Here is an 18,854-nt window from a genome sequence, read left to right on the forward strand (position 1 = left end):
TAACGTGTCGTAGAGGATGAATGTTAAAATAGGTAGTTTTTGTAACTGCCTTAACGTAACGTAAAGCAAATCGTAAAGTCATTTTTAAATTCCGTTGACATTCAAAAAAATAAAACAATGTTCACACAATATACAATTAATATACAAATGTAAAAAAAGATAAATGAATGATGAAATTGTATGGTTTTAATTGCTTCTATTTAAATATAAAAATATTATTTTTCCTTAGGTTAAATTTTTTTTATTTTTGTTTATACCTACTTTTTAGTTGTAAATTATTGTATACCTACATCAGAATTCCAGTAGGTATAATGTAAATAGTGTGGTAATATTTATTTGAAAATTTTACTGAAACTAGGTCATTTGTTTATCTAGTTATTAATTGTGGTGATCACTGTATTTCTTAAATTAATACAAGATTTGTTTGTTTTGCTTTATTAATAGACAACTTAAAAACAATAAAATTTTAAATCTATTATGAAGTTCCAATTACAAACACAGAATAATTTTACTCAAATAGACTAAACCAATAACCAATATAACCTTAAAATGTTTATAAACGGGTAGTACGCAAGTACGCTGATGAAATGTTCATTTGGTAGGTAATCGGGCAAGATCCTCGTGTGCATTCGGTGACTTTCGGCTCGATAGGGATGCGTATGAACCTAAAAAGGCGCAGTCTCTCTTATGCGATTGTCGCATGCGTTTGACGCAAGCAGCAGTCGCAAGCGATGTTCTGTGCACTCCTCAAATGTAAACTTTATACGGCCGGTCTGTCTTGTGCGTCCGACGCGAGGAATCGCATGCGCCTGCTGCATCGACTGGTGATGATAGCAGTGCTTTGCAGTGACTGCATGCGTCCATTTCATAAAACAACAAAAAATTTGACATAGAATTTAAAAGTTTGTTGTTTATTGTTTATCAAATTATGATAATGAGGTTCGAGGTTAAAAAGCTTTATTAATTAATATTTTAATAATACGTAATTTCCAGATATAAATAAGCAATGCTGTTGTTTTCATAATTGCACAGGGAATAAACATTTTGTACTAACCTTAATGTGACACCAAGTTTTTCTTCTGGTGTTATATATAGTGTTATCACTCTCTTTACCATTCTTGTAGGAGATTTCGTTATGTCTTCCTTAATAGCACATAACAAGAAATGGAGCTGGTTCTTCGTCACGCGAAAGAAACTATGAAACTTGGTCTCATTATCAACCATATATTTACTTATTAAATTGGTTTGGTATCCTTCTTCAACCCTATTCACATACATTTCATCTGTTTTACTCTTTTTGGTTTACCTTCATCTGAGAGCATCATTTTTAAAATGTTCTCCTCCAATTCTTGCTCTTTTAATATGTGAAGATAAACCTGTCTCTGTAGATGCACCAATTATATTATTATTATCACTAAATTAATTACTACTTACTACTATTACTACTACCTACTAATTATAAATTACTAAATATTACTACATATTATTATAAATGACTAATGAATATTATTAATTACTAAGTTATTACCATTATTATAAATTACTAAATATTACTATTATTATTAATTACTAAGTATTACTATAATTATAAATTACTAAATATCAATATTATTATAAATTACTATGAAGCAATGTTACTGTCATTGGTGCTATTAGATAATATATAACATATTAATTTTAAAATTCCCGCTTTTCATCAGCTGTTATATCTGATGCGTCGGATGCGTCTAAACGCACAAGAGAGACCACCCCAACCACTGCGTTAATTGCTTGCGACTGCTGCTTGCGTCGAACGCATGCGACAATCGCATAAGAGAGACTGCGCCTTAACGTACCAGCCCGTAACCTTAGGTAATACGTATCGCGATACGGGAGTTCAACCATTAATGCGCAAGCGTATATGTCAAAAAGATGCGTTACGTTTACGTATTTGTGTGCACAAAAACTCCCTACTATCTTGTTATTTATAGTATCATGGGTTGAACTCGTAAAAAATTTATATTACGTCATTAGTTGAAATAAATGCTTTCAATAACAATATCGTTAAAAATGGGTTTCAGACAAAAATATTTTATTTGAGAATGTTGGTATGCATGCCTTATGCCAAATTGACAGTTGACGTTTGTCGTGTTACGGGCAAGCAAAGCAAGGTCTAAGCCAAAAAAGTTACTCTTTTGGGTAAGTTTTTGCAAATATTTAGTGATAAGAATGATATTTTTTATTATATATTCGTCTATACAAGCATTTATACAAATCGTTTTGACCACGTGTTGTGTATTAAGCCAAAATGCCGGGTGAAAATTTTTACTGGTAAACACACCATGTTCTTATGTGATTTCACTTTTATATCCATGGAAGCAAATATACAGGATATTAATTGACGTTGTTTTTTTTTCAGCCTGGACAATTTTTTTAAAAAGATGACGGATCTAGATTCGCCCAAAAAAAATAACGACTGTTATTTTTATTATTATTCGACATGTTCTAAGGTAAGGTAACATATTTTAACCCTAAAATAGAGTTATTTTTCCAATGTTTATTTACAACCATGGTAAAACTTACTACACAAAAAGAGCATGCCTTTGCTAAGATTCAGCTATTTCAAGCATAGTAGTTATTAAACTAGTACTATAATATAATACACAAGAACTAATACTAACAACAATTGACACTATTAGAGCAATAGTGGCCTAAGCCTAAAAATGAAGTTTTGAGATAATTGCAATCTTTGCATTCATATTCCTAGTATATTTGTTAAGGCAACAAGAAATTATGTAGCACCGTCTATCCAAATACAGAGGTAGGTTATGTGGGCCCTGTTAATCTGAAGGTCTAACGTTGCTGCTTTTATTGATATATTAATTTAAAAGTGCTCAATTTGTGACTTTGCTCTGAGAGCCTCAATGGCAGCTAATCTGGAAAGCTCAACGTAGGTGGCGCTCGTGTAGTTGGAGGTCACGTCAACTTACGTCAACACTTCAAATCAATCTATTTCCAAGTAAATATTGCATATTTGTTTCGCTGTGTGAATTAAACTCGAGAAAATAAAATCCCTCAATGTTGTGCTATGTGTTTGTGCTTATCGAGAACATCAGGACACAGGTTTCTCAAAGATATTCTGAAGAGAAAAAAATGGATTGTAGCAATAAGAAGGGATAAATATGTGCCGACTATAAACGCACGTATCTGCAATAAACATTTTGTTGAAACAGATTACCTATTACCCCTAGATTCCACTGTAAAAAATAGAATACTTCACTATAAAATTCAGATCAAAATTTATTATAAACGCACGGATTAAGATATGCAATTTTATATACATTCACACTGTTGCCACATCTACAATCGCTTTTTATGGAGTGAACATATAAAAAAATTTATATTTGAAGCGATAATAATAATATAGAAAAATGTGAAATACTAATTTTAAATACAGTGGAACCTCGATAACTTGGATTAATCGGGACCGTGGCCGATCCGGGTTATCGAAAATCCGGGTTAGCCGGAGAGCATTGTAAAAATTAATAAAATACGGTATACTTATTTATTTATTTATTATTTATTTATTTATTTATTTACGGGATTACCCCCATTACAACACATACAGTATAAAATCAATCTCTGTAATATCTACTAAACTAGAGTAACATAAATCTTAATTACATACTTATTAAACAAAAACGAAATATTAATAGTTATCCATTACACATATTACATCTATTACACAAATCAGTTCAAATAAACAAAAAGTACCTGTCAAGCTCTTTTAATCCGATTCTTATAGATAAAGTCCGTTATAATTAAAACAACATGAAATATATATGCACAGTACACATCTAACTTACCTATTATAGTTGTAGTATAGACAGTATAGATAGAGTATTGTTCATTTCTAGGTAAAAAAAGCTCAGTCAGTTTCGGTTGTGTCAATTTCGTCTGCCATAGGAGCGATGTTATGTTATTTAAGAACAGTGGCTCTTTCATTGTTTAAAGTTTAAAAGACCATTGTTCTAAAAATAATTTTTTAAAAGACAGTTGAAAATAAATAAATGAATAAAAGTTGCCTGTTGTTTGCGATAGCCCGATAGTGGATAATGAACGTCGCTCTACGGCCGCTGCCGCCGTGTGCCATGAGTCATTTTTACCGTATAGTTCAAATTACTAAATACCCATTATCTCTCAAATATTATATTATGGTCGAAGCAAAGTTTTATCAATGAAACTCGATATTTTTAAGACATTCCAGAAGTGGCTACAGACAATTTTTTTTAATATAATACATACATTTTTATTGTTGAAATGTTTGTCTGATGAAAATCGGTCCGGGTTAGCCGGACTTCTGGGTTATCGGGGGCCGACTTATCGAGGTTCCACTGTAATTCTTAAAATATTTTTTAGGGACTAAAACATAACCTGACCAAACCTAACCTAGCGTCATCGAAAATAATATAAACAAGTTAATAACTGAAAATTAAAGTGACCTAGTAGGTACCATTCAAATATTCTTTAGTGACTAAAACATAACCTGATCAAACATAACCCTAAATTTTTCTAATTTCATCTTAAATTTAAATTTAAGGTCGCGTTTCACGTAGACAAACATCCAAATAATTGTAAATTAAATTAACACATTCTATATTTCCATAAGGAATTATATTTTTTTTTTTAAATAAGACAACATTGCACAATTGACTGCACTCAACCCATACCCAAATTTACACCGAATGCGCAACTGTCATGGCGGCCATATTTTGAAAATATCACATTTTTAAATGAGATAAACACAAAAATTAATGCTAAGCGCACTTAATTGTGAATTTTAAATTGATAAAAAAGTGAGGTAGATCGCACATATCATATTATTCACAGTTGTCAGACTCGTGTGGGGAGCGAGTCAATACTAAATAAATACCCTCTTCTGAGCTATAGAAATAAAACATTGAGACGATGATTAATATAGTTTATCATTCGATAAAGGCTTTCTTTTTCCAGTAACTCTCGCATTCCTTCTCAATTCATTTTTCAACGCACAAACAGTCTCCAAGATCCATATATTTCGGCCATAATTTATTATTTATTAAATCGTAATCAAAAACACCATATACAATCTTCACAAATAGTCAAAACGTTGACCTCCAACTACACTAGCGCCGCCAAGCGGGAGAAACGGCGTACATAGGTGCCATTCATAGTTGAAATATGTCATGAATAGGACAGTAAATTGTCTTTACTTCTTCATATAAAGACATCAATCTGACAATGGTATTTAGGTAAAACTGTATTTTGCCTTTTTATAAAGTGTTTTTTTTTATTTATACTGCCATTTAAACTGCCTGTAAGCTTCAGTCACAAGTAAATGATTTTTATGAGTGGTGTGGTAGAAATGATATGGAACTTAATATTAATAAATGCTTTTTAATAACTTTTGCTAGATCCCATTCGCCTGTTCACCATCAATATTTTATTAATAATACTCCTGTCACACATGTGAACGAAATTCGGGATTTGGGTATAATATTTGATTGTAAATTAACATTTTACTCTCACATTGACCATACTGCTTCGAAAGCATTTAAGATGTTGGGTTTTGTATTGCGTTCATCAAAAGATTTGTCAATTCACACAATAAAAATATTATATTGCAGTATCGTGAGATCAATTATTGAATATGGTTCTATTATCTGGTCACCTAGTTATGCATATCAAATCCTAAATATTGAAAAGGTTCAAAACAAATTTTTACGTTTCGCAGCTTTTAAGATGGGTTTAACAGTTAGAAATTATACTTATGATAATATATTAAAGAGATTAAATTTACAAACTCTTGAACGCAGAAGAGTCATGTTGGATATTTGTTGTCTTCGCAAAATTATCTCTGGTGTTATTAACTCCGAAGAATTGATAAGTCTTGTATACTTTAATATACCTGCTAGATTGACACGAAATCCACAAATATTCAGGGAACAACGACATGCTACAAATTATGGTCAATATGCACCAATTAGTAGATTGGCCCTGTATAGAAACAAGTTTAGTCATGTAATAGATCTGTTTGGTTCTTCAGTTTCCTCTATTAAACAAGAACTCGGGCGTATTGAATTTTTAATTTAAAAAATTAAATAGATTTAACTGTTATAGTTAATTCAGTTGTTTTCATCATTTACAAATAATTTATATTCTTTTTATTTTTTATGTTTGTGTTTTATAGTTGTAGTTTTACATGTATCTAAATTTTATATTTTCATTATTATGACAAAAGCTCTGCTTTATTGTATTTTGTATGTATTGGGTTTATCCCGTTAATAAATAAATAAATAAATAAATAAAAAAAAAATAAATAAATAAATTAAGTTTAGGTAATTAATTAAATTAGCAATGAATGAAAAGAAAAGGTATTGTTCAGCCACATTCTTTGATATTAGCCAAGCTTTTGATAAGGTGTGGCATCCTGGCCTATTGTATAAAATAAAAAAAAGATTACCACACAACTTCCATTCATTATTAAAATTATATATAACTAATAGGTTTTTCTTAGTAAAACAACAGTCTGAATATACCAACATCTATGTACAACTGACATAGAATCTGGAGTAACACAGGGCAGTGCCTTGGGCCCAATATTATATTTATTGTACACATTGAACATTCCCACTAAAAGAACAAACAACAGTCTCACCATATGCTGATGATACAGCAATACTATAGTTTATTTTTTAACCAGGAGGAGTAAACTAAAAAGACAGATTCACACCCAAGAAAGTCACTAGAATAATAACCAATTACATCTTCTTTTTTGGTTGATCTAGTTGGCCCTCAATGGTAATCCATAAATATTATATTAAATGAATACGTCGCTAAAGAGTTCCAAAAACAACTGCTTTTTATATAAAAGCAGACTAACACTATAAAAATTAAAGGAGTAACACAGAAAACACAAAAATCCCCGATATAACTTAATTAACCTATGAAATGTCACTAGTGTCAAAATTTGATAAATGTAGTTAGTGTCAAAATTTGATAACGGTGGAGTAAACTTGCCTGCGGCTGGACCAATTACAAACAAGCAATACAGCGCGGTAAATTTGAATCACTCCTCTTGGTTAAAAAACAAACCATAGCCTCCCATTACAATCCTGCAGGAGCTACAAGAAACCTACAAACAAACCTGAACAAAATAGGAGTATGGCTAAAAAAGTGGAAAATAAAAGCTAAAGAATCCAAATCAGTAGATGTCACTGTCAAGGTGAAAAGAGATCAGTGTCCACCAGTGAATCTAAATAACAGCCAGTTAGCACAAGCAGATAGCGTGAAATATTTGGGCATGCACCTAGACAAATGTCTCACATTGAGGGCACATATTCAACAAGAGAAAACAACTTAAGACTTATACTGCATCAACTATACTGGATTATTGGAAGAAAATCTAAACTGACACTTCAAAACAAAATGCTTGTTTACACATCCATCCAGCTATGGGGCACCACCTCACATTCAAACTTGGAAATACTTTAAAGGTTCTAAGATTAATAGTCAACGCCCCCTGGTATGTGCCAAATACAATAATAGAAAAGAACCTAGAAGTGCTCACCATAAAAAATTAAATAAGACAGTACAATGAGAAATGTAGGAATACAGTGACTACGCATGTGAACTCCGTCGAAAGTGATCTATTCAACACCATAGGCGAAGTGGGCCACTTAAAAAATTTGAACCAACAAACCTTATAAGCAGGTTTAATTGTTTAATTAAAGGAAATAATTCTCTTAAAGGAAATAATTCTCTGGAAATATTTCCTACATGTCCAATGTAAATATCTGATCATTTACTTGTCCTATTATATTATATTTATCTCATACTTAAGAAAATCTAAAATTTGCAATTCTCCAATAATAGTCATTTCTATACATTCCGAATGTTCCTGAAGTGAGAATTAATGTACAGATAAATGTAAATCAGAGTATGTAACAGCATTCAAGGTAGATAAATGTAAAGGTTATAGGGTCCTTTGGAATATTTTTATATAGTCGCTCAAGGTCGATTGACTGCATGCTTTGCATACTGCATACTTGTGTTACATAAGAATGTAAAAGTATTCTCTTTACTGCAATTTATGGATACTTACTAATGAATTGGTACTTATTTATCTGATATTATAAGAGACAACTTTTATAAAATTGGGCTTGCCCGTAAATAAATAAACAAGAGGTTTCAGGATTTACAATTTATACCACATGGCAGGCCCAGTAAAGAGTTTGTTATACAAAACAAAACTATGAGATATCAGTAGTAGTTTTGTTTTGTATAAACAAATGAGGATGGGGCATAAATTGTAAGTCCCGAAACTGGTCTTATAACATCTAATAAAAAAATAAGATTGAGTATTGACCTTTTTCATAAATGTATATACATCATGAACTCAGACTTTTCATCATTTGTTCTTTTATATTGGGTTTAAATTGTATCTTGTTGTTTTCATAGTTTATGTGGTACATTTCTGTTCTCATTTGCCCTCTTATTGCTTTAATCTTATTCCATAAGAATCTACTGTCATTTTTATAATCTTCATTTAAGATGTTCCCAAATTTTTGCCAGTACTTTTTATTTCACAATGCTTACTGCCTTTTCGCAATTTTATTTTTATTGTTTTATAGTTCTTTGTCCCTTGGATCTTTGTTTGCACATATCTATTCCATGCTTCTTTTTTATCCGCTTTGACTGGGTTTGTCCACCATCCGGTCTGTTTTTGGTTTTTACATTATAATCTTAAGGGGTCATATACGTTTCTCAAGCTTAAAAAGTAGTCTAAATGTAATGATAAATTGTACGAAAACTATTGGGTTAATTGATTTCATTTTTTTTTTTAATTTTAAAGGTGGACTCTTAAGGAGCATAAAACATATGTTAAAAGTTAAAAAATAATTAAAAACATGGCGGCTGCGTCCATTGGCATAGAACATGTTTTTTTTTTTTCAGGTTAAACGGTGGGCATGATTCAGCTCGTAATATTTATCTGAAACAAAAATTGTTTATTTGTTATCATTTTTTAGAGTCACAGTTCTCGTGTGACGAGAGGAATTTAAGAAAAAAATAATTACGGAAATGGTCAAAATTTAAAAAAAAGTTGTAATTTTCATCAAAAAAGTTGTCTATTTTTTTATTGCTATTCGAAAATGGTTAAATTTAATCAAAAAAGCTCTCGTCACACGATAGTGAATCTAGTTTAGAATATGTATGCCAGAAATGAAGTTAATCAGACGAACGGTTAAGCAGTTTTTTTTAACTTCGTCAATAATTTGAATATCGAACTCGTTCTGGTCTTAAAATGTTTCTAAGAGATGTACCTTTTAAATAAGAAAATCGATTTTTTGAAGCCGAGAAATGTATATGACCCCTTAATTCCACATGATTCTTTAGCTGATTCTTATATTACTTCCTTTAATTGTTTCCATCTTTCATCTAGTTAACCTTATTTTTTAATCTTTTCGTATTTTAATAGTGTCTTATTCATATTATTTTTGTAGATGTCCCTAATTTTGTTTATATTTGGTTTCTTTATGTTTATCTTGTCATCTGGCTTCTCTAATTTGATATCTGGTGTCCTATCAATATATGTAGCTTTTTTACAGGCTGTAACAACAGGTACAGGCTTGTCAACTTCTTCCAGTCTGTTATTCCCTTTTCTTTTAGGTCTTCTACTACCGCCTCTCTCCATCGCTTTCGTGGTCTTCCTCTCTTTCTTTTATAATCTGGTACTCTCTATGCTATTTTCTTGACTACTCTGTCATTGTTCAATATTTCTATATATTCTGCAACCTTCTTGATTTTATTACTCTATCTATTTGTGGTTCTTTGTAAATATTATAAACTTTCTCATTTGTCCTTCTTATATACCCTTCCTTTTTCTCTTCCCTACTAATATTCTTCTGAGTATTTTCCTTTCCCATTTTCTTACTGTTTATTTTGTTGTTTGGTTGAGTATCCATGTCTCACATCTGTATGTCGCAGTGGGTCTTATTATAGTCTTGTAAATCCTGAATTTCATATTCTATGACAGCTGTTTTGATCTTGGTGAATAATTCATGGGCCCCGCAGATCGATTGGCTTTACTTAATCTGGCGGTGTCCTATCATTTCCTCTATTAATATTCTATCGCTAAATACACACACTCATGTTGGTCGGTTGATTTTACACCGGCCGTCCAAATTCCGATGCCGGAATTATCGGTGAAGGCGTGTGTGTAATGTCTCGTTCTAACATGTAGTTCACTATCAGAATTTGGATGGCCAATATAAAATTGACCATCCAAAATCGGTATGGGTATTTAGTGTATGTTGTGTTTCAATTGTATTTAGTTCACCTTCACTTATTACTTTTATTTCTTTTATCATCGTTTCAAACTCTTGTGTATATGTTATGTACCTAACCTATGATGCTTCTTGTTCGACTTTCCTTGGCTATGAAGGTATGTCATTGAATTATTTTTGTTGTACCCATAGGGTGTACTGTATTTTCATTTTTGATCTAAAATAAGCTTTTTAAATTTAATTCTTAACTGACCAAGTACAATCCCCAAACATCCTCTGATTTTATCTACCATCACCATTATAAAATTGTTTAGTAAAATTTACTATGGTTGGAACTTAAGAATTAAAATATCGTGTAGCCCATTTATATTAATCAAATATATTTTAGGGAGATAGTTGTATATTTCGCCATGAACCATCTGCCTTAGGTTGTGAAACCATGTGCAGTTTTTGGAAGGAAGGCAAGTGTTTTAACATCCAATGTAATTTCCGACATATGGAACTAAGAAAAAACAGAAAAGCTATACCGTGTTATTGGGAGAGTCAACCAGGAGGTTGCTTAAAAGGACATTGCTCATTTTTACATCAGAATCCAAGACCCGTAGATGCTGTTAATAGATCATATTTATCTACAGGTAGGTGTTTAAATAAATTTCAAATATTTCAAACTTTTTGATTAATTGAATCCGTTATTTATAGACTACAGTCCCGTCAGCTTCATTAAAATTAGTGGGGTTTTAAATAGACTTCAACCTTATTCCTATTACAATAATTGATGGTTGTTCATCGTCATCATCATGGTACTATAACCCTTAAGTTGCCTCGACCTTCTAAAGCTTTCTGTACCATTCTGCTCTGTCTCTTGCTTGGATTTTCTAGTCTTTTGCTCCAAAATAAATCGTTTTAAAGTTATAAACAAGGAAATTAGAAGAAAAAAACTATGTTCTTAATAATTTTTAAACATTTGAGTTTTTTTTTATTAATATTCCTGACCTATTTGAGAGGGGGAAGAGTCAATTATTATTATTGAAGTTACCACCCAACTTTTTCTGCAAAAATCAGAATGCCACCTCTTACATCCACCTCAAAACAGATCCGTCCTGGTCTACTATGACATATAGTATTTTTGTAGTACCAAAAATTATTTTTGAGGTCATTGCTACTTCCACTTATTTTCCATTAGGCCTACTCACATATACATTACCGCCTGATTTCACCAACGATATCTAAATATTTAAGAATTACCTAAGCAGGCTTACTAACTCGAAAACAGATTTCACCATATATGCTAAGAATTGATTAAACCGCTTAAGCATTATCTTATTATAGGATACGTTTTACAATCTCCCTAAACTTTTTAGGCATTACTTATAGTTGAAAATGAGGTTATGTTTTTACAGTTTTGGCGAATGTACTTGTGACCTTTGTCAATAATTTGCTTCTGACATGCTTCTTAAAGTCAATTCGCTTGTCTGAGACACAACTGTATAGTGACGTTAGTAATTTCTTTTTTGGGAAGTTAAGTTGCTAGACGTGACTGGAAATTACTATACAACCAAACATACCTGCTTATTGCCAATATTATTAATAGTAAATAGACATAAATAACATAAACCTTACGCCAATCAATAATTATTTATTTAAACCATTATAATGTATTGATAACAAATGAGAAAATTATTTATTGTACAAAATAAAAAAATTTTGTAGAAATAAATTATTTCCATTACTCCCATTATTTCTAATAATTCTTTTTTTTTTTCGATGAAAGATTAAGTTGATTTGAGCAGTTAATAGTGTGAGGTAGGAATTTTTGTGTTGTATGATTCCTATTCCGAATGTGTCAAAGTGAATCTCGGCTGAGCGAATTCAGTATACCTTAGTTTTTGTGTTTTTATTTTGTAGTATTATATTAGTTGTAATTTTGTATTCTTTTATATTAATAGAAGTTCTATTTTGGTACTATTCATAATATGGAAGCACTACAATTTATTGAAAATCTGGATTGGGTCGAGTCATCATCTGATTCTGAAGAAGAAACAGAAAAAGGATCTCGAGTTATCAAGGATCGACCAAATTATTTTGAAACTTTGGACGATGTGGATTTTTTTAAAGGTTTCGAATGTCCACACAAACAGTTTTATATGTGTTGGAAAAAATAGGTCTGTTGACAAAATCATGTAGTCTACCTAACAAACTAGTGTTGTGTTTCAAAAACCCATTTATGATATCACCAAAATGTGTTATTAAAAATTAATAATAGAAGAAGCAATTTTCAAGATATTATTTATTTTAAATTTATTTCATTAACGACAATAGGGAACTTGCATAAAATTTAAAATTCGAAAAAAATTGTATAAATCACAACAGAACATAATTTATAACTTGTATCATTGTATCAAAGATAAAAAAGTTTTGTTTGTCTTTCGTTTGGTCCCTAAAGACGACTAAAAATTCAACTTATACCAGCCACCCCAAAACGCGTCGTGACGTCACGGGGTTGTATGTTTACATTCTACACCAATTGTATACAGAGTGAGTTTTATGTATGGAAACACTCAATTATCTCGAAAACGGCTTGCACGATTTTTATAGATTTTGGTAAGTAGGGGTTTTCTAATGCGGTCGATATTATAGTTCTAATTACATTGTTGTCAGATCTTCCGTTTTTCTGGAAATCTAATGAACTTTCTTATTTCAAATGAAATACCCTATAATATGTTTTTGCGTTTTGAAGTCCTTAGGAAATACTGATTATTTTTTATGTTACATTCCCTATACCTAAATGCCATAATTTCGGAGATATTGCTACATTTATTAAAAAAAAATCTTAAACAAATTATAAAAATCAATTTTTTCGGCCCGGGTAGACATTATTTTAGGTTTTTTGGATCATTGGGAACAAAAAAGGTCTTTTGTAATTTTTCTGTAAAGTTAATCGTTTTCGAGTAATAAACAATTTAAAACTGAAAAAAAAATCGAATAATGACGATTTTCAAGGTTCAAAAACACAAGTAAAAATATAATTTTTGAAATTACAAAGTACCTAAATTCAAGTACAACTTTTCTTCTAATAGCTTGCTATAAGGATTCTTGGCTCGTTTTATTCTAAAATATTGCTTTTTAATTTTTGATGAAGTGCGTATTATGAGAGGACCGGCGATCGGGCTGCATTAACAACTAAAAATCAATGTTTTAAAACAAAACAATCTCAAATTACTTATCGGTAGCTGATAAAATAAGGCTTGAGCATGAATTTGGGTACTTCGCTGTTTCAAAAATAATATTGTTAATTTGTGTTCTTGGACCTTGAAAATCGTCATTATTCGTTTTTTTTTTTCAGTTTTTATAACTCGGAAACGATTAATTGTAGAGAAAAATTACAAAATATCTTTTTTTTTCCAATGATCCAAACAATTTAAAATAGTGTTTACCCGGGCTAAAAAAATTGATTTTTATAATTTGTTAAAATTTTTTTTTAAATAAATGTAGCAATAACTTCGAAATTATGGCATTTAGGTATAGGGAATATAACATGAAAAATAATCAGTGTTTCTTAATGACTTCAAAACACAAAAAATATACAGGGTATTCCATTTGAAATAAGAAAGTTCATTAGATTTCCAGGAAAACGGAAAATATGACAATGTAATTAGCACTATAATATCGGTCGCATTAGAAAACTCTTTATCTACCAAAATCCATAAAAATCGTGCAAGCCGTTTTCGAGATAATTAAGTGTTTCCATACATAAAACTCACACTGTCTATAATTTTAAATTAGACATTATAAACGTCAGTAAAAAATACAGTTATGTGACGTTAAAAATGTTTTTGATCGTTTGAACTATTCATAGAAAATTTGTACTTTTACAAAATGGTTTTATTTTCAATAGTAAACCTTCTTTCTTTTCCTTCAAAAACTGTATCAAACTCCAATCTCAAAAAACTGGTATATATTATTACAACGACATACGATAAATGTCATTAGAATGTAAATATTTTTCCTTTATTCCCTGACGACGAGCTGGCCAAATACCCAAGTAGGTGAAGGCCAATAAACTAAAGAAGAAGATGAATATACTTAAATATAGCCATAAACGGAACCACATAGTTAAACTCTGTGACGTCACGGGTCGTTTGAACTATTTTAAGATAAAGAAGACTTTAAATTTGTACTTCTAAGTTATTATGAGTTTTTGAAGCGTGAAATTTTGGAAATCTCATTTTTATACAAAACTGAATATTATTATGTAATAAAAAAAATTTGCAAGTTCCCTATTCAACTAACTTAAGTTTTTCGTCATGTGTGAAATTTGCAGGTCTTTTCTTTCCTCCATTTCATCATACATATACAAATAACTTACAAAACTAAGTAGGTAAACTTAATCCACAAATAAGTAACTACTAAATAAAATACCTATAACAGTACAAAACTGAATAAAATATAAAATCAACTTGGCAAACAAACAATACTGACAAAATAATAGAAAAAATAAGGTAATGTCAACTTATTCTTCTTTTTATTTATCAAAAATAGTTCAAACGTACCCGAATTAATACCTAGGAAGGAATTTCCTAGATAAGCAGTTATTTTAGTTGTGAAACGCTATAGTTCCTAAGTATTGACTTAGAAAGTTCTTTTCGATAAGAATTACTTAAGAAGGCAACTATTTAGGTATCGTTGGTGAAATTGGGCATAATTGTCTCAAATATTTGTTTTGATGCTGTGTATTTAAATGCAATATTCTAATACATTTTAATTTTTTTCAGCCGAGTCTGTAGGCAATTTAAATAATAGTGAACGAAATGTAACCGTAGGAGAGGACCTAGTCGTAAATTTTGAAGAAGGTATGCAACTTGTAAAATAATTTTTACTGGCAAGTCTCGTAATAAGTTTTCGAAAGAGGAAAAAAAAGTTTGATTTTATTGTTGCCTTTTACTGTTAAAGATAATTTTTTTATTTGTTTTTGAATCTTTAGAGAAGTTAACGGAATAGTTCTTTTGTATAGACTGCTGCAGTTTGAGCTTCCTATAACATTTGAGCTAATGTATCGTTTTTCTATTAATCGAAAAGTTTTTAAAATGTGTAAACAATACTAGTCCATAAATGATGCATGCTGTGTATAGACAAATCAAAGTGTATTTAAAATCAATGTATTTTTGGTTAATTACAGTACACATAACTGAAGAGAGTTGTAGATTTGAAATCTAAAAAATGTTTTCAAAAAACATAATTCGTACAAAATTTGGTAAGAAAAAAACATTTTTGAGTTTTTGTTGTATATCTTACCATATTTATTTAATCTTTCATTGATAATATTAAAAAATGATTGTCAGTGTATAGAAAGAGATGTTTCCTTAATTTATCAACATTTCTTCGTTGAAACATTTTTGTAGTTTTTCTTTTACTGTTAGATCTTTTAGTTGATTAATATTCCCTGGCGAATACGATAGGAATCTAGGTATATATTTTTTCAAAATGGAGCTGATTTGAATAGTAGAAATGCAGATGGATATATCTTCGATTTAGTGAATTTTAGTTTTGAAAAGAAAATAACTGATGCTAAAAAGTTAATCAGATCTATATTGTTAACAATTTTTATTGCAGTTAACAATAATTTTTATTGCAGTCAATATTTGTGGTTTAATTCCATAGGCCATAATCAGTTAAATGTTTTAAATAAATAATTATATATTTTTCTCCGATCTACTATAGGCAAAAAGGGACTGATAGTATTCATAATTTTTTAAAACTCTCCTTTACTTATGTTTTTACATAAGTAAAGGAGAGTTTAGAGCACGCTTGTATTATGAAATTGATAAAATTATGAATACTATCAGTCCCTTTTTGCCGATAGTAGTTTGGAGAAAAATATATAATTATTTATCTAATAGTGATTTAAAAAATTTAACTGATTATGGCCTATGGAATTAAACCACAATTATTGACTGCAATAAAAATTATTGTTAACTGTAATAAAAATTGTTAACAATATAGATCTGATTAACTTTTTAGCATCAGTTATTTTCTTTTCAAAAATAAAATTCAATAAATCGAAAATATATCCATCTGTATTTTTTCCGTTAACATCAGCTCCATTTTGAAGTAATAATTCTTTAACGTCCACATTGCGACGTTTAACACAAATATGCAATGCTGTGTTTCTGGACTCATCAGTGATGGTGACGTCTGCCCCTTGATGTAATAATAATTTCACAATATGCACCCATAATAATAATTTATAAACTTTTGGAAAAATTATGGATTGTATTTTCGATATATTTTGGGATATATCAAAATAACTGAAGAATTATTTCCTTGTTTAGTTATCTGCAATATTCTATTGAAATTATTGGTAGAGATACGAGACTCCACATTTGTTGTTTTTCAAAATATTTATCGTTAAATTCTATGCACTGCGTACTTTTGCATGTATTTTCAAAACTTGTTTCCTGTCAGAAGATGGTATAAACAAATTTTACTTTTTAAATTAGAAAGATGCTGTGAGTGTGCCACATTTGGTCTTCGATTTGGTAGTGGCCTCATAAGGTTCGTTGCAAGATTGTTTGGATGGTTTTCAAGCCGCTGAGCATATTTTGGGAGCAATTTGGTATTATGGTTAGGTATTAGTTGGCATACTGTAAGAATTGGTAGTAACCTATCCAACAGTTGTTTTTCAAAAACCTTTGTCATCATCGGTAGGAGTGATGTTGGTTATAGTTACTTTTGAGTATTCGTTACAAATCGTTACTTTTGTATAAAGTAATCATTTACAGTATTCGTTACTTTGATTACTATGATTACTTTTGTATTTGAGTACCGGTAATCATATCGAAAATCGTATTTCTCAGTAGGTAGGTATTTTGTATAAAGTTATCATTTACAGTATTCGTTACTTTGATTACTATGATTACTTTTGTATTTGAGTAGGTACCGGTAATCATATCGAGAATCGTATTTCTCAGTAGGTAGGTATTTTGTATAGGTATTCCGATATAACAACGACCTTCACCAATCTGTTTAAGAGATAAAAATGATTTGATTACTATGATTACTTTTTGTATTTGAGTACCGGTAATCATATCAAGAATCGTATTTCTCAGTAGGTAGGTATTTTGTATAGGTATTCCGATATAATAACTACCTTCACGAAGTATGAAGTAATCAGAGCAATCAAAGTAGATACAATAGTCTTTACTCGCTCTGATATGATTGGCACGAAGTAATCAGAGTAATCAAAGTAGATACAATAGTCGTTACTCGCTCTGATACGATTGGTACGAAGAAATCAGAGTACCTAATCAAAGTAGATACAATAGTCGTTACTCGCTCTAATACGATTGGTACGAAGTAATCAGAGTAATCAAAGTAGATACAATAGGGCTTTTCATTCACAGTCATTTGTTTCGAGCATAAGTCATATGTCGGATAATCCGTGTACATTAATATTATACACAGATTATACAACATGACAGAAGCTCGAAACAAATGACAATCGATGAAAAGCCCTATAGTCGTTACTCGCTCAGATACGATTGGTACGAAGTAATCAGAGTAATCAAAGTAGATACAATAGTCGTTACTCGCTCTGATACAATTGGTACGAAGTAATCAGAGTAATCAAAGTAGATATAATAGTCATTACTCGCTCTAATACGATTGGTATGAAGTAACGAAGTAATCAGAGTAATCAAAGTAAAGATTTGCCTCTCTGTATAGTAATCGTTACTTTCGGTATCCGTAAGTAACGAGTATTTTGTAACGAATAGTTACTTTTTCAACATCACTAATCGGTAGTAGGCTAATAGGTCTCTATGATTTAATGTCTTATGTAGTTTACCTGGCTTAGGAATTGCAATAATTTGTGCCATTTTCAATGGAATGGGATAATAGCCCGTTTTTAGGGTTGAATTGAATATCTGTGTAAGTACATAATTCCTTTTTTGGGGAGTTCTTTGAGGATTTTGGCGGTAATAGGTCGTATCCAGGAGACTTTTTGGGGTTCAAGTCTTGTTGTATCTTCTGGTGAACTTGTTTACTAGTGATTTTTTCAAGGGTAGTTCATGCTGATACAGTGATTCTAAAAAAGGTTGGGCCTCGTTTGTCATGCCATGGTTGTTATCTGGAGGGTTTGACTGGGACACATTCACCAGGTGACCGGCAAACGTGTCTCTGTTGCTCTTAACCTATCTCCCATTACCTATTTAAGTAGGAGAGTTGGTAAATTGAGATTGATTTAACTTCCATGTTGCAAGCAAGCATCGCAAGATCTTCATTGACACTGATGATATCTAACTAGATTGTTATCCAATGTTGAATGCCTTCGATGTTTTCGATATTCGCGCAAAAACATTGTTCTTAACCATGCCCCAGTAATGGGGCTTAAGAACAGGAGTAATCTCTGGCGACCTTGGAGGCCACAGTTCGTTTCCACGTCTATGGATCCATCCAGGAAAAGACTGGTTAGCATAATCTAGTTTCGTAATAGTGATCCTGACAGTAAAACTGTTTTAATAAAAACGTTATAACGTAAACTAAAATGATCGT

At 30.9% G+C, this 18,854-nt stretch overlaps 1 protein-coding gene across 2 annotated transcripts in view; it reads left to right on the plus strand.

Annotated features, from left to right (window-relative positions):
• Positions 1-2,025: 2,025 nt before the first annotated feature.
• Positions 2,026-18,854, plus strand: part of LOC114328976 (zinc finger CCCH domain-containing protein 11A) — a 39,432-nt gene continuing 22,603 nt past the window's right edge. Inside the window, exons 1-4 of one of the 2 annotated variants that reach the window (XM_050646341.1) lie at positions 2,026-2,178; positions 2,399-2,489; positions 10,693-10,939; positions 15,077-15,154. In XM_050646341.1, the coding sequence (XP_050502298.1) occupies positions 2,421-2,489; positions 10,693-10,939; positions 15,077-15,154 (394 nt within the window). In that variant the 5' untranslated portion in view covers positions 2,026-2,178; positions 2,399-2,420. Of the gene's footprint in view, positions 2,311-2,398; positions 2,490-10,692; positions 10,940-15,076; positions 15,155-18,854 lie in introns of both variants that reach the window. The other variant, XM_050646340.1, reaches the window with a different exon arrangement.

The sequence above is a fragment of the Diabrotica virgifera genome, chromosome 3, assembly GCF_917563875.1.
Source record: "Diabrotica virgifera virgifera chromosome 3, PGI_DIABVI_V3a".
Taxonomy (NCBI): domain Eukaryota; kingdom Metazoa; phylum Arthropoda; class Insecta; order Coleoptera; family Chrysomelidae; genus Diabrotica; species Diabrotica virgifera.